This window comes from Saccoglossus kowalevskii, chromosome 10 (genome assembly GCF_978046115.1).
Source record: "Saccoglossus kowalevskii chromosome 10, keSacKowa6.1, whole genome shotgun sequence".
NCBI classification, from domain to species: Eukaryota; Metazoa; Hemichordata; class Enteropneusta; family Harrimaniidae; genus Saccoglossus; species Saccoglossus kowalevskii.
The window spans coordinates 20,130,235-20,146,046 of record NC_140650.1 but is presented as its reverse complement, the minus strand read 5'-3'; the positions used below and the strand labels follow the sequence as shown (position 1 = coordinate 20,146,046).

Below are 15,812 nucleotides of genomic sequence, written 5' to 3'. Positions count from 1 at the left end.
ATAAATGGCAATTAACTGTAAACCCAGAAAAACAAAAGTATTAGTTTTTAACAAATCAAACAGATGTCTAAACAGTGACAATTTCTTCCATTGTCACTCTCTCCGGGGAGTGAGTAAGTGTAAATAAATAAATAAATAAATAAATAAATAAATAAATAAATAAATAAATAAATAAATAAATAAATAAATAAATAAATAAATAAATAAATAAATAAATAAATAAATAAATAAATAAATAAATAAATAAATAAATAGATAGATAAATAAATATAAATGCTGCGTTCAATCAAAGAATACAATCGCAAATAACAGAAAATACAGTACGCAAAGACTGAATGCTCTTTGCGAACTTTGTATAGGGGCCCGGTTTTAGTTATAAACATACGTTAGCTTAAAGTTCAGCTTCTACCTTGGCAATAGCCGAAAACATGTTGTTTGCTTTTTGCGGAGCGGATCGCCAGCCAGCTTACCGGTTTGTTCTCTGCCTTGTCAGTCATCGGTGACTTCGCTTTCTTTGTTTCCAGTCGGCATTGCGTTAGTAAAATATAATATTGACATGGAAGATAAAACGAAATAAAAAACGATTTTAAAGAAAGTTGTGCAAGTTATGCCAGTGTTCCTCTGACATCCTGACTGACAATAGACGTTAGATGACACGCATTGTTCGCTACAGAAAGCTTATTACCCGTCAACAACAGAGTATACAGATAAGATGTTATCATGTAAGCCGCCCTAAAGATAAACATTATGTAAAAATCCACAGTTGTAATTATTTGTATTAGCGTTTAAAACATTTAGCATTTAGCAACATTTAGCCTCTTTCCGAAATTTTGATCTTAAATGATGTATCAAACTCTAAACTAAGAGTTTTGTCGATTTATGAAAATTCAAGAATTTAATTTACTTCTATTTCTAATAGATTATTCACGAAGTTTGCGGTTATAATTCTATTCCCAATCATCCGAAACGACAGTAACTAGTTATTCAAAATAACCCAAGCAATTTATTTGGTTCACTCGAACACCCGTCTCGAAGTGCATTCGCATGTTTGTAGTTATAGCTGGGAATAAACAGGATAAGAATGTAGCCTAAGGTTGTAACCCAAGTAAAAAAACGTTCGTTGAAATATTGATATTCATTAAGCTTTTGGTATGACGTGCTTTCAATAAGCGTGTCCAAAGGCCTTGATTACTGCGTTCCATTTGCCTATGAATAAAGAATGACACCTTGACGACCATAACAAATATCAGAGTATTGATCAGAAATTTTATAGAAAAAGCTGAGATTATCATTGCCTTATTTACCATTATGTACCACGTGTTACGTAGTTATTAAAAGATAACCTGGCAGTACCAAGTATTCTTTTCCTCTCTTTCATCCTACAGCTAAGATTGGTATTATGCGGCTATTCATAACAAAGTTCACGAAATGAACTAACTGCGACAGTCACGATTGAGTCAATCAATAGCATTGCCATAAAACAGCAGTCTTTACCATTCAGGCACAGCATGAATCGTCTCGCACCGACAGATTCGGTAAGTTTTTAAGTGAGGTATATTCATTTCACCGTTAAACGTTGAATACTTATTGCTGTTTTGAACATTACTAATATATACTGAAAGAGTTATTAGTTCCACTATGGCAATCAAAGGCGTGGCTGTCGGGGTAATGACCGACGTAAATTCACAAATGAAAAAAATCCAGTTGCTAAAGCATATCTGGTAAAGCAAACGTGCAATTAAAATATATCTCATGTACTCAGGAAAACACAAATCAGCAGTCGCGTGTTTCAAGGATGGCAAAGTATGTCATTGGACTCGCAACGTTGACCGTGATTGGTTCAGGTGCAGCTATTGGTGGTGGTTTGTTGTTGGGTACAAAATCATCAGGTAAGTTAGTATATGTGGAGTTGATTGTTGTATACACAGATAGATACATGTTTGAGGTGATGGGGCGTATTTGTGAACGACTAAACTTTGAAAATCTTGTATGGTGAAATTGCGTTCCTGAAAATGTGTACATATTTAATTAAATTTTGTTGCATTATGAACTACAGAAACCAACTGAAATGTTGTTGCCAAAGTTAGGATTTACATAGAACTAATTTACTGTTCATTTATAACTATACTAATATATAACACTATTACGCCAATAAAACACCTTTGTCTAGATTTGTTTTCACCATGTTTAATATATGCAATATTACGATGTATATAATACACTATAAATTTAGGTCTGACAGAGTTCCAGTTATAAATTAGTTAGTCACATATGGCGATGGAAATGATCTAAATTGTATAGGAATGACAATGAGTATCAATTTTTTTAACAATGCAAAACAAATCCCACCCCACAGGTTATCGAGGGATATGCTATACGCCAATCTGTAACTAAGACATGTTTAGTACACTTCCCAGAGCAATACGATCAGAATTCTTAAAATCTTTAATAATATTAACAATGGAAGAAAGTCTTTATACTTTGCTAATGGCTAAAAAAAACTGTTTGACCCATAGAAGCAGAGCTTCCAAGCACTTTAAAATTAAGCTGTTAATTTCAGCTTGCAGATACATATGATTGTAGGCTGTATTGCTTGGCAACCAATATACACAGATACGCAATTGCAAATTAATTAGCATGTCTATGGTCAGAATAGACATAACTTTCATGCATTATTTTCATTGAGTTACCTAAATTGATTTGAACCAAGAAATACACCATCAACATTTCCTCCATTCATTACAAAATAATACTGGAAAAAATGTGGTATATGGTTGCTTAGTACATAGATGTTTTTACAGACGCAGCCAGTGATACATTTCGAAAATAAAAATACAAAATAAACGCAATCAGAGGCGCCGACCACGTGCGGTGGAAATAAATAGAACGCGTTGTGACACAGTCTCACCAGCTCCTTTCACTCACGCCATATAATTATGCTATTTCCTAACGCACTTATATATAATACATTGACGAAAAACACCACAAGAAAAATGTAAATCAGGCTTGTAATTACTAGTAACTCAACTCGAACGCAATATTCATCACTGTAAAAGTGGATAAATTCAAACCAGCCAGCTCATGACCGAAGACGTCCGGTCGTCTTCGTTGATATCCTCGCTAACTCATCATAATCGTGGTGGTGAACTGTTCAGCTGATTTTTCAAAAGATGGATATTCAATTCATATTCATCCCAACTTATTTGAATATTCTGTCGGAAATGCGAGACATTGTTCAAAAAATTCTCTACAGGGATATGTCTGATGTCAACTAGTAATACGCAATTATCCAGGCAGTACTAGAAATTATTGCTGATACAAATCATGTTTTGTATTGGGAAGTTGGATACTTGAATGTGTAGTCCCCGGGCGTGTAGTAGACGAACATAATCGTACTGTCACATGTTTTTCGTCTTAGCCTTGTCTTTTCGTCTTAACCGTCGCAGTCCGCTTCATTGAATGTTTAGTTTGATAATTGATAGATGTGCTGTACACAAGTTTATTTAGAATTTCAATTGTTATCGTTATTTCGTGATTCGTCGAAACAGAAAGGCTGCTAATAGCACCACCTGCGCATGTAGAGTGCGCCATCACAGGTCATGTTAGAATCGCGCTAAAACGTTTGTTTATGACAGGCAGCCATGATGAAAAGCTACGGGCACATTTATATGCAGCGTCTACCGAACATTGCAACCGAAATACTGCTTTAGAGACCCAACGATGTAAGTCTATAATCTTCTGAACGTTTATTTGAGACGTGTCATGTTACCTTGTGTTACTGGAAATGTGTGATACTTCTACAGTCATTCATAAAGTGAGATCGTTGCCTCATGGTTACAAATAGTTTCACAGTTACTTTCACAGTGTCTGTATTGCTTTTATGTTATAGAATTCACCGTGTTTTAAATAAATCTGACCTAAACCGACGCACTGGAGGGATGATTATTTGAGCATGGTTGACACTAGTATGGGTATGATAGACGCAGTTTGACCGCAGAACAATGAACATATATTCAGTGTGAGACTGTTGCTTTCAGGTTGTGTTAATACAAATATGATTTAAACTTGTCTCTTCCGTTGTCAACGTATTCAATATACGGAAATAGCATGTGTGTGTGCGTTTGCGTGAGTGAAATATGCGGGTGAGATTTCTCGTCGCAACGCGTTCTATTTATTTCCAACGCGCGTGGTAGGCACCTTTAAATGCGTTTATTTTGTTATTTCATTCTCGAAATCTGTCGCTGGCACTGTTTATTTTGTCATTTCTCACAACTGAATGTCCAAGCTGACTGTTTTGGCTGTAAAATTATATAGATCCACAATGTAACATCAAAATCACATTTCATAGAAAAACTTCATAGAATGAAGCATACGACATTATATGTAACAGCATAACATATAATCAATGATTAATTCAAAAAATTCCATGATATGAGTCAACTGTACAAGCAAGTTCACACTTCAGTATACGTAAATGCATTGTTTCATGCTGACGGGCTGCGATTATCTTTTGAATTTGGTCTATTGGTATTGTTTTTCATATCATTTCGGTTTTCAATAACCTGTTTTAAAGTTTCGAAACCAAATGTAAGATGTATCACATAATTTATTTAAATGTGTATCAATAATGCTCAGACGCCAGAAAATAGCTTACGACAGTGAACTGATAATTCAATAACATAATATTAGTAACATCCTGGGTAATCCATATTTATTATACTATACGTTTTCCATCGTTAAAATGTTAATCGTTGCTATTTATACATATTCACAGATATTGATGAGTGTCTGGTTGACAATGGTGGATGTACTCATAAATGTATTAATATTAAAGGCAATTTGACATGTGACTGTTGGCCTGGATTCTACTTGGGTTCTGATGGCTCGTCCTGTTATGGTAAGTATCAACAACATATTTTGTTAAGCGAAAATTCAGCAATTTCAACGCAACCAAAATTAGGAATAGACAAAACAAACTGAATACATCAACAATAGAGCCACAACCACACGTGTAGTACATGATCCCGGTATATGTAGTAATGTTATTTTGAATCAAATAGTCGTCTACAATTATGCGACTCTATTTTTAAATTTATCTTTAGTTTTTAGTCCCTTTGTATAGTGTGCTCAGTACAAGTTTGGTTTATAAAACCACGGCCATATATTCTGGATTCTCAAGCATGTTTTAAAACCAACACCATCCTTTGTTCTGACCATTTAGTTTAGATCATTTCGGTCTATCAAAACATTTAAGCACACATAACTTAACGAAGAAGTTTTGATGTATTTTCAGTTATTTAATTTTTTTCTATTTATATTGTATCTGTACCAGCTTAGGTTTTAATGTAGAGTTACTGTTTTTGTATGTGCCTTCTACTATATATATACTGTCTAGTGCATTTATACATTTGTGAAACTTGATACAAGTTTTGGTCAGAGGGTTAAGTGCTAAGAAAATTCTGTTATTTCCTACCGATCCAATATTTAGTATGTCTATATGCATATCATGTTAATCAGTGTTCAATATTCACAGACATTGACGAATGTCAGACTAATAATGGTGGTTGTAGTCATGAGTGTACCAATAGTGTTGGCAATTTCACATGTAGCTGTCGTGATGGTTTCAGCATTGACTCTGATGGTTATTCATGTTATGGTAAGTATCACTAAACATATCCTGATCAGTGAACACACTTTACATGCATAAAAATAAATTATCTATGGGCAAAGTTTTCATATTTGGTAGCATGTATAGTTTACATGTGACACAACGCTCATCTTCATTAGGATGTTATCACATCACAAGTCTCATGGTCGGTTGGTCGATGACTAAATCGGTCCCTTCCCCACCATCAGGCTTGACGTACTAAAATAATAATCTGTTGGAGGGCGGTGAGCTAATGCCATCCATACCCGAATCTTAAAATGCAGACGTTGTTTGGAACAAACTATCTTCATCCTGCCGACCACTTTGAACTTTCCAAAATTTAATATTTGCGGTTGTTTCACAAATAACATAAACATTGAATACGTTCTCACATGACAACATCACGATCATCACACGGAATGAAAAAAAAAGTAGTTCCGCGGGGGGAAACACCACGCCGAATAACGTCATGCACTGTCAAAATGTAAAATAATTTAAAGATATTCGTAAATTGTGTTTCATTCTTGGCATAATGTAATAGTCTCACGAAGTACTTAGTGAAACACAAGCTGGATTTTAAAAGGGAAGAAGCAATGTAAAACAAATTCACGAATTATTAGTAAAAACTAGCAAAACAATAAAATGTGTTTTCTCCATAAGCTCCAAAACAGGTTTCGACAGAGGTATAGCATGGGAGCATTGTAGTGCACAATAGAAAATATAATATTTGCACAACAATGACTCGCCTAATACAGCACTTGTATCAGAAAGTTTGAACAAAAGTACGGTAGTTTAGTTTTGTTTGGTTTGATACAAAATTCGGTGTCCGACATTTAGATGTATCATATTAGTCACTCTTCACTCCGAAAAAAATTATGGAGTAGATATCAAGGCAAGAAAAAGTCAGAAAAATTATGAAAACATTCTAGCAGAAATACTTGTTATACAGTCACAGAATATGAAGATTCTGCAAAATGTAAGCTGTTTCAAATATACTGATGCCACAATAACAACAGATTGTACCAAAAATAAGGTTAAACACAGAATTGAAACAGCTACTAGTACACTGACTAGACTAGAGGAAACCAAACGATAAAATCTGATTTTCAATAAAAATAATAAATACGTTGATGACAGATATTGTAACATCAGTTTCATTCTATTGAACCTTAGTAGAAACCGAAGTGTTACAGCGGGCTGTTATTTATTAGTTATAGGGAAAAGACAGACAGGGCAGCCAAAGAGACGGGGGATGGACGATGTCACATGACTAAACTCAAAGACAATGAACTTGAGCTATTTTGCAACACGACTTGTCTGTAACTTAGTTCAACATTTTTGTGAATGCTGTGTTACGTTCAAAATTGCCTTATCTTATATTTTTGTGACAAGTTAACCAGGATCTTTATTTATATGAAGCCTGGAAATGACTCGATATATTCACAATATATATATTCATATACATTGATGTAGTTAATGATTGATGTATATGTGTTATAGGTGAAAAGCGGAGACAATAGTAGTGCGTATAATGTAGAACAAAGTCAACCACATGAGGCATAGAATACCAACAGTGTGATCCGTCACTTTCAATTCAATATACCACAGCACTGCAGTACAACATTATCAATAACGTTAAATACTCTGTATTACAACGTGGTGACAATTCATCAATCGGTGGTCATGCATATTTGGTACACAAGGCACAGAAAAAGCACAGAATGTCATGTTTTGAGGGAAACATTTCGTCTGTACAAATTATTTTTTGGTCTTAGAATACATTTCCATGACCGTAGTGTTAAAATAAAAGAACATTTACCAGCCATAATCTCCACATAAAGTAGAAATAACATTCTCATGAATACACTCTTTGAAAAAGTCGCACTGGGTAATTTACAAGTACAAGAGCACAACATATATATCTAGACATATCCAGTTTGAGGCCAAAAACGAAACATTTTACAACCACTAGAAACTATAATACTTAAAAATTAACAAAATTAGCCGCCATGTTTCTTTGAGTAAAATTATACGGAAGTTCTATTATATTCCCAGACAATGATGAGTGTATGGTTGATAACGGTAGATGTAGCCAAGTGTGTACTAATGATATTGGAACGTACACATGTAGCTGTCGAGCTGGTTATATTATGGATTCTGATTCTCATTCTTGCAATGGTAAGTATCTATCAATTTTGACAAGCTATATATTTCTTGCTGTAACTTGATACTGAGTAGAAATAAAATGTTATTTTGGGTAAGAAGAGATGTCAGATATTACATAATGTGCATGGGAAGTAACAACACACGACAGAACAATAACAATTGGGTAAAAAAAACGTTTTGAATTCATGAATTACGAATAGAAATTAAATGACAGAAGCCACGCACAGAATTACAATACTGTTTGTCACAACTACACTACATATATTAATCACAAGAATTGACTAATAGTAAAACTAGTATATAGCTGTTTAGACCGATAACTATGATATATAGTACGCACTAATTGGCAATCATTGTCCCAAGCCATAATCGGTATATGTTGAAACTAGCAAAATGTAAATATGTTTATATTTTCAATAATAACTTTCAGTTGGTTATATGTGATTGTTGATAAACCCCCAATGCAGTCCAATAAATTAATAAAGATATCTGGCACTGTGATATCAAGTTAACTATGTTTTATTTGCAAATATGAACTTTTTTCAGCTTCAGTCGTGATCGTTGCATGTCCTAATCACACAAAAGTATAATTCTTATAGGAATTTACAAAGCTAAATGGAACTGCAGCAATGTCATATGATATAACAGCATTGCAACTGCTCCAACGTTAGGTTGAGGGAGACGTTTGTTTCCCATTACATGTACTGTAGGATGTTAAATGCTTCCTCTTCATATGAAATAATATGCGGACGTTTAACAAATGCCTGTTTTAGGGGTGAAAACTATCTGGATAGAACAAATTGCTTGATGACACAGAATATATGTTGTTTGTTATTACCAAGTAAACGTATGTGACATATTCGCAGATATTGACGAGTGTCTGATTGAAAATGGTGACTGTGTTCACGAGTGCACCAATACTGATGGTAATTTTACATGCAGTTGTTGGTCAGGTTTCGCCATGGCTGCAAATGGTTCATGCATTGGTGAGTATTAATTACTAATTTTAACCAGCGACGTTTTGATTCTTCTAGAGCAAAGAATGACAGAAAAGGGCAAATTTGAACATGCCAGGCATACTACAAACAATTATACCTAAATTCTACAGAGATGACAACATTTGATTCAATGTATATCACCAACAATAAATGATTAAACATGTAGCACGAATAACAAAATTGTAATTGTTCGACACATATTTGCACATGAATCTCGTACGTGGCTACTCTCAATAAATTATTACTAGAAAAGTAGGAAAAAAGTATATAAACATGTGGTTATAATCAGGCTTTACGGTATTGCATCGACATTCCCTCCCACGGTATTTTTGTCATATCATATCTATGCATTGAAATCTTTAAGAGCTCCGAAAAAATAGACATATTACTATAACCACATAAATTAAACATATGTTGTACTGTGCCTACTTGCTAGTACAGATACTATTGTAAAAGTATGTTCTATTATGCCTACTTGGTAGTACAGGCACTGTTGTAAAAGTATGTGTTCTACGACATTGCTACATTATATTATATATTCATAGACATTGACGAGTGCCAGACAAACAATGGTGGATGTAGTGATTATTGCACCAATGATGTTGGTGCATATACGTGTAGCTGTTCAAATGGTTATTTTTTGGATTCAGATGGCCACTCATGCTATGGTATGTATTAAAGACAGATTACATTCATATATTACTATTAAATATAACAATTTCAAAACACAGGCTTATATATATTACTTATCAGTGTGTGAACTGACCTAATTCATAAAACAAGCAGTGTACTGTTTTGCTTTACATTAATTTATATTTTTAACGACCCGCAATTTATTCATAATTTAACATATTAATTATAATTGTGATATTATAACAGTTTTAATCTACATGAAAATGTTAATAAATGGGGTTATTTGATGTGCGTATTACATATGACATTAAATTGTGTATTAGTCACCCAAACGTTATAGCTTACATCTGATTTGCAAACAAAATATTTGAAACATCTAACGAATTGAAAAGAAAAGAAAAGTTAGGAAAAATGTTAAGTTCACAGCGTTGTTTACTGTTATTCTGTATATGGAACATAAGACATGGTACGAGTTGAAAAACGAACAGAAAAATATTTAAAATATCTAATGATTTATTCGTGTGTGCACATGATTCAAGAACACATCTGTACCATATTAAATTGTTAGACATGAAATTAATGAGTTTACTACCCGACTTGTTCTCGACACAAAGAGTGTATACGCAGTTACAGTAACAGCTGTGATTGACACATTTGCGTGCATACATTCATTTACTACTACAACTATAAATAAAGTCTTAATCTGTTGAAAAAGACCATCATTGCACCCTTAAACCAGCGGCCATCTTTTCTTACATGCAAATAATGTAATATACAACGTCGTTATATAGCGTATATGTTATGCTTTGGATGTTACAAATTGATTCTAATGACACTGGAAATGTTTAATTAAAAAATAAAACTTGAGTGATTTATTTTCAGGAAAGATCAGGTTGAACGAATGGCATACAAACATAGGTATCATCCATGGTACCTTTCTAGAAAAGACAATCCGTCCAGACTTCTTTATTTGCAACACACTAATGGGCGACTATCTTTCATAACTGGTGTTTGACATACCAAAAAAATTAAAGCATATTTATTTTATTGTGCAGGTCCTACAGTGGAATGTTCAAGATATTTCATCATAAGTGAAAGATTACCCTTTCTTGAATCACAGGCTCGGTGTGCTGAATTTAATGGGACGATGGGGATTATTAATTCTGACGAAAAGTACACTGCTGTGGACACTTTCTTTGCGGAAGTTCGACCAAATGCAAATGCGTGGGTTGGAGCTAAGAGAATATCCGGAGAGTTCTTCTGGCTTGATGGCAGTGAATTCGATCCTGCGATGTGGGCGAATAACCAACCTATCAACCAGGATTGTGTATACAAAGGGTAAGCAAACCATTATTGTTCGATGTAAAGTAACTAAACTATGTTAAGGATTTCATAATGTTTGAGGTATACAATATATGTATGTTGCCCGCAATTTTCCAGTCGCATGAGTTTATTTCAAGTACATACAACATAAAATCATTCAACAAAAGAGCAGAAGTTCCGATTCCATTTATCTATTGTTCAAATTTTAGTTCATTCAATTATTCTACCATCGTTCATTTCTGGAAATATATATATATTGAGCCTTTTTCTTGACCAGAACAGAAATAAGTCAAATTTGATGAAAACTGCTTATAATATGTATTAAAAGAGTGTGAAAGATATGATATAAAATATTGTTCTTAGCATAGATATAGTAGTAATAAATGCAGTATATGGGAATTAAATAATTTTGAAATATATATATCAATTCAAATCATCACACCCTAAAATGAATATGTTTATGATATATGACACTCAAATATTCGTAAAATACATGTTATATATGATTCGATTCGATCTTCATTGATAACATTTGTTTCACGATCTGTACGACATTTTCTCAGCTTTATATTTTTAACCTGTCACGCTATTAAAATGAAATATATGTAACGGTGGTTGAGGTTTTCTTATATGTAATAGAGGCGCAGAGTCAAGGAATAGTAACTAATCGTAATTTATTTTCTCTCTGCATATAAGACTTACAAATTGGGTACATAACTGTGAATTAAATGATTTTACATACATATGGTTTATTTCTTCATTTTTATGTTACCATATTTATGTTGCAAAATTGTCAAATACAAACGTAAGAATAGGATTAGTTTAGAACAGTGCGTTAAGCCATAGATTAGTTTGAATAATAAGGAAGTTTTTTTACAATATCGCGATATCAAACATTATTGTTGTTATAAATTTGGCATACAATAAAAAAATATTTTTGACATTCTATGTTTACCTTCTGTTCAGAAAACTTAGTAGCTATTATTACCAAACGCTTCAGCGTGGTATTAAGAGTTTGTTTTCAGGGGTGGGTGATACCAAAGTGGAAAATGGATACACATATGTGGGTAATTCCTGGAATTGCAATAGAGAGGGTTCAGGCCGAAATACAATATATAGTGTTTCCATGTTTCATCTGATATTTCTGTGGTTTTCTGCTGCTGTAAATAATACAAGATTTGTTCCGAAATTTAGTGTGTTGTGTGCACTCCAGGGTTATTCGTTTTTTGCTCAAAACACCCCTATTTTGTAATGGCAAAGTCGAATAGTTTCACTCCCACTGGGAAATCTGCATTGTTACTTGAGTGAGAGCTAATTAAACACATTTCCCAGACCGGCGAAAGTGTATGCAACAGCCAATTTTAACTGCCTGTCACGTGATTTTACTCTGAATGTCAACATGAAAAGAGGCTAGTCCATTTTACGCAGAAATAATTGGGAGTGGAATATGTGAGGGATAGTATCAACAGAGATGTGTATACTGAAAAGTAATATCTATCCTTCTTTTGCATTTTAGTATACTGGTTTGAAGATGTTGAATTTGCATGATTTGCAATGTTTTTTTTTACTGAAACTCCTCTATTGATCGAATGCCGGGTTTGAAGGAGAACGGCACACCACGTGACTCGTTTTAATACAATGGTGAAGGGTTGTTACAATGTAAAAGTTCCTCCACAGAATTTGCATTGGCAAACATACCATGCTACTTTGGTACTCCACTGACAGAACGACTTTCGTCGTCAGCGGTCGTCGCTGAGCTGCACGCTACAACTTCGCTTGTGATGTAGCTTGTTAGCGGTTGATTGAATGAATCTTGATTACCGGTTAAAATTGTGCTCATTTGGCGTTGGTAATCTTTATTTGGAACTGGGTAACGCCGCAACGTCTCGAACAGAAACCTCCTGGTACTTCGATGTTGATGGTTGCGCCTCCATGACAATCGCTAATTTTACTGCGGGGGGGGGGGGAATCTTCTTCTTCACTGGTTGCCATGGTAGCTGTGGGCTAGGATTGTTTTTCCAATTTGTGACGGTACGACCTGCCTGTCATGTATGAACAAAATTATCCAAGCCAAAAAAATCTCAGAGATGAGTTAAAAGCCGTGGCTGGTGAAAAGTTACCCCAACGTCCATTGGGGTCAATTTTCTCGGTAATGAAAATAGACATAAAAAACAGTAAATTGTTGCCCACACTCAAGCTGACTAGATGAGCTACGTCCGTACTTTTTAATCATAGAAATGTAGGGTGTGGTACATTTGGCGTGAAGGTATTATAAAAGAATCAGGTTTTGGTTGTTCCCATGAAAACGGTGGTCAGAATTTGTTTTCAGATTATACAAAACTTTGTGCCCACACTCAAGCTGAGTAAAATGAGCTATGTCAGAGGTGTTGTATCCTAAATTTGTTGGAGGAGATACATTTAACGCCAAGCAATCAGTTTTTTGGCTGTTTCTATGGCAACGGTGGACACATTTTTCCCCAAGATTTTTGCTAATGAAGGTGTGACCTACCGGCTAGGTTTGAGAGAAATCGGCCAAGACACACAAAAATGTGTTTAGGGCAATCCCAGTGGAGCGGATCGCCAATACCATGTTCATTTGCATATTGACAGTGAAAATACCAAAAACATTAATTGCATGGGTGATATGCAAATTAGTTTTAGTAAAAATAAGTGACTGCCTAGAAGTACCATTACTGTTCAAATTTTATTTCACTCGGCAAGTATATTCATGTACCCAAGGGTAAAATACCGTACTTCAAAATATATTTTATTTCTGCTGTTTCGAAAAACGCTACTCTTGAAAGGACAACTTTGTTTGCTCTCATACCTCATTTGCATATGTGGTGTGGAAATACCGATTTTGATTTCAGGGACGAATTAAAATAAACTTCATTTTCACCGTAAACATTTTTCTACTAAAATAAATTCCAGTGACAATGTCATTTCCCTCATATTGAGACTTAACACAGCACAGTGAAAATTGGATTCACACGTTAATGTTTGAAAACGAAAATAAATTAAGTGAAATTCTATGTGACTTCATGAGAGTTTGAAATGAACAAATTATATGACACCCAACCCTACCACTCCATACACAGTGTAAACTACACCCCCAAAACATCCATTCACCAATGTATTCTATTTGACTTCAAGAGAAATTTAAATAAACAAATTATATGACAACGGACTTAATTATAATTTCAGTTTCTAGTTCAGCACTGGTTAAATAAACTACCTGGTGTTTATGCCATCTTGAAATTATTCAATGCCTACATCAGTGACTTCAAAATCTATGTTTCAATCCCAGGAATTTCACTTGCTATTAATTGCATGGGAGTGTCAGTCTTTTATTTTCTATTGTAATGTCAATTTCTTGAGATTACTCGGGACATGAAGCTGTCACAGACCGTCTAGATGATGTAACTAAATCCTGGTATAAGCACCAGTTAGGCAGTCTTGAACTATGCATGTGAAGCCAGCTGAGAGGTATATCCAATCCTATAATATAATTCTCATTGTTTGGTAACTAATTGCTGCAAATGCAACAAAATTCAATATAAAAATATTACCCACACAGCATTCTACAGGTTACTTGTAATATTTTTACTTTGAATTTGTTATCGAGTTATCTAACTTGTCATTGTATTCGATTTTTGTAAGCGTACACGTGTGCAATATAATTTTATGCTACTACAAATAATTATCTAAATTATTTTTATTGTAGATGGAGTTATAACCACAGATATTATACTGGTGATTGCGGGATGACACATCCAGCTTTCCTGTGTGAAGAAAACGGTAAATTTTAATATGAAAATTACATAAATTCCACGTTATCCCTTATTTTGATGTAATGAATACAAGTATCCGTCTGTCACTTATAACATGCGTGTTGTAACTTTCTCAGTTGAGAAAACGTTATACACGAATTGACCAGGGTTATTATTTAAAAAAAAGAATGTCTGGAGCAGATCAGGCAACAAACTTAAAATAAATCGCAATTTCTGTCGCAACTGTCCAAACATACTATATCTTATCACGATCTGATTGAAGATGACGGAATGACAATAATTTTAATTCCAAAATTATATCGAAATTAGAGATTCATCCAATACTGAAGCGGATCGCAGTCCTATGTGTTCAGTCAGGTTTAGTGTGTAACAATCGCATCATACTACTATATAGCTGGTGTACATGTATAATACAAACATTGCATCTAATCCCTCTGTAAATGTTATCGTGTTTCTATCTTTGGCAGTATGTTAAGCAGGAATTGGTGGGCAGAGTGACATGTCTTCGTGGTATATGAACTATAAACTTAGCGAATTTAGTATTGAATGTGTCAGTTTGTGACAGTATGCATTATCAAATAACGAATAACACACAGTTGCTCTAAGACGCTACATCTCGGGTTATATCTTTATGAGACTGTATATTCTATTTGTAAATCATACGTTACAACTAATTTGTATGAATTGCCCCTTGTATTTTTTATACAACATAATACTAACATCGCATAATACTAACATCGCATCGGAACTATGCATCAGCATTTGTCATGGTCATGGTAGCTATTTTGTTTTAAAGCACGTGGTTCAAGATTTATGTGTTTAACATGCATGGACTGATCAAGTTTCAACTTCACACGTACATTATATCGCAGGTATGCACACACAGATTACATACTTCTAACACTGGCAGCGCTCTCAATTTCTTTACAGTTAGAAGTGGAAAGGAATTGAGAACGCCATTAATGTTAAAAGTGTGATATGTCCATGTATTTTTTTTTATTCGATTAAAACTAGATCTCGCACAGTTTATTATTTGATGCTTTTCATAAACGTATGGTTTCTGTTATTATGTTCGGAATTACAAAAATATGATTGCAATGTAGCTGTGAGTTTTGGAACTGATATTCCAGGAAGGCGTGTCCAATATATTGCAGATGATGACAATATCCAAACGATAGGTGTGTTCAATACGTTTTACTAATGTCAATGGAAAGACAACAAAGTGGTCCATCATATAGTAGATAGGCACAATAA

At 34.2% G+C, this 15,812-nt stretch overlaps 2 protein-coding genes across 2 annotated transcripts; both read left to right on the top strand.

Moving 5' to 3' along the window:
• Positions 1-1,782: 1,782 nt before the first annotated feature.
• On the top strand, positions 1,783-9,490 carry LOC146737946 (uncharacterized). Its single transcript, XM_085504629.1, has 6 exons — positions 1,783-1,889; positions 4,775-4,897; positions 5,534-5,656; positions 7,703-7,825; positions 8,680-8,799; positions 9,357-9,490. The coding sequence occupies exons 1-6, from the start codon at positions 1,796-1,798 to the stop codon at positions 9,488-9,490; spliced, it is 717 nt and encodes a 238-aa protein (XP_085360755.1). The 5' UTR covers positions 1,783-1,795.
• A 1,059-nt stretch (positions 9,491-10,549) lies between these two features.
• Positions 10,550-15,587, top strand: LOC146737945 (ladderlectin-like). The gene is made up of 3 exons (XM_085504749.1): positions 10,550-10,782; positions 14,492-14,565; positions 15,026-15,587. The coding sequence occupies exons 1-3, from the start codon at positions 10,592-10,594 to the stop codon at positions 15,031-15,033; spliced, it is 273 nt and encodes a 90-aa protein (XP_085360875.1). The 5' UTR covers positions 10,550-10,591; the 3' UTR covers positions 15,034-15,587.
• The last annotated feature ends 225 nt before the right edge of the window (positions 15,588-15,812 follow it).

What these genes read in the sequence shown, in the direction of transcription:
- LOC146737946 (XM_085504629.1), top strand. Translation starts at nt 1,796, where the DNA reads ATGGCAAAGTATGTCATTGGACTCGCAACGTTGACCGTGATTGGTTCA. An exon ending in TGATGGCTCGTCCTGTTATG is followed by an intron (nt 4,898 to 5,533) that starts GTAAGTATCAAC and finishes CAATATTCACAG; the next exon opens with ACATTGACGAATGTCAGACT. An exon ending in TGCAAATGGTTCATGCATTG is followed by an intron (nt 8,800 to 9,356) that starts GTGAGTATTAAT and finishes ATATATTCATAG; the next exon opens with ACATTGACGAGTGCCAGACA.
- LOC146737945 (XM_085504749.1), top strand. Translation starts at nt 10,592, where the DNA reads ATGGGGATTATTAATTCTGACGAAAAGTACACTGCTGTGGACACTTTC. An exon ending in CAGGATTGTGTATACAAAGG is followed by an intron (nt 10,783 to 14,491) that starts GTAAGCAAACCA and finishes TTTTTATTGTAG; the next exon opens with ATGGAGTTATAACCACAGAT.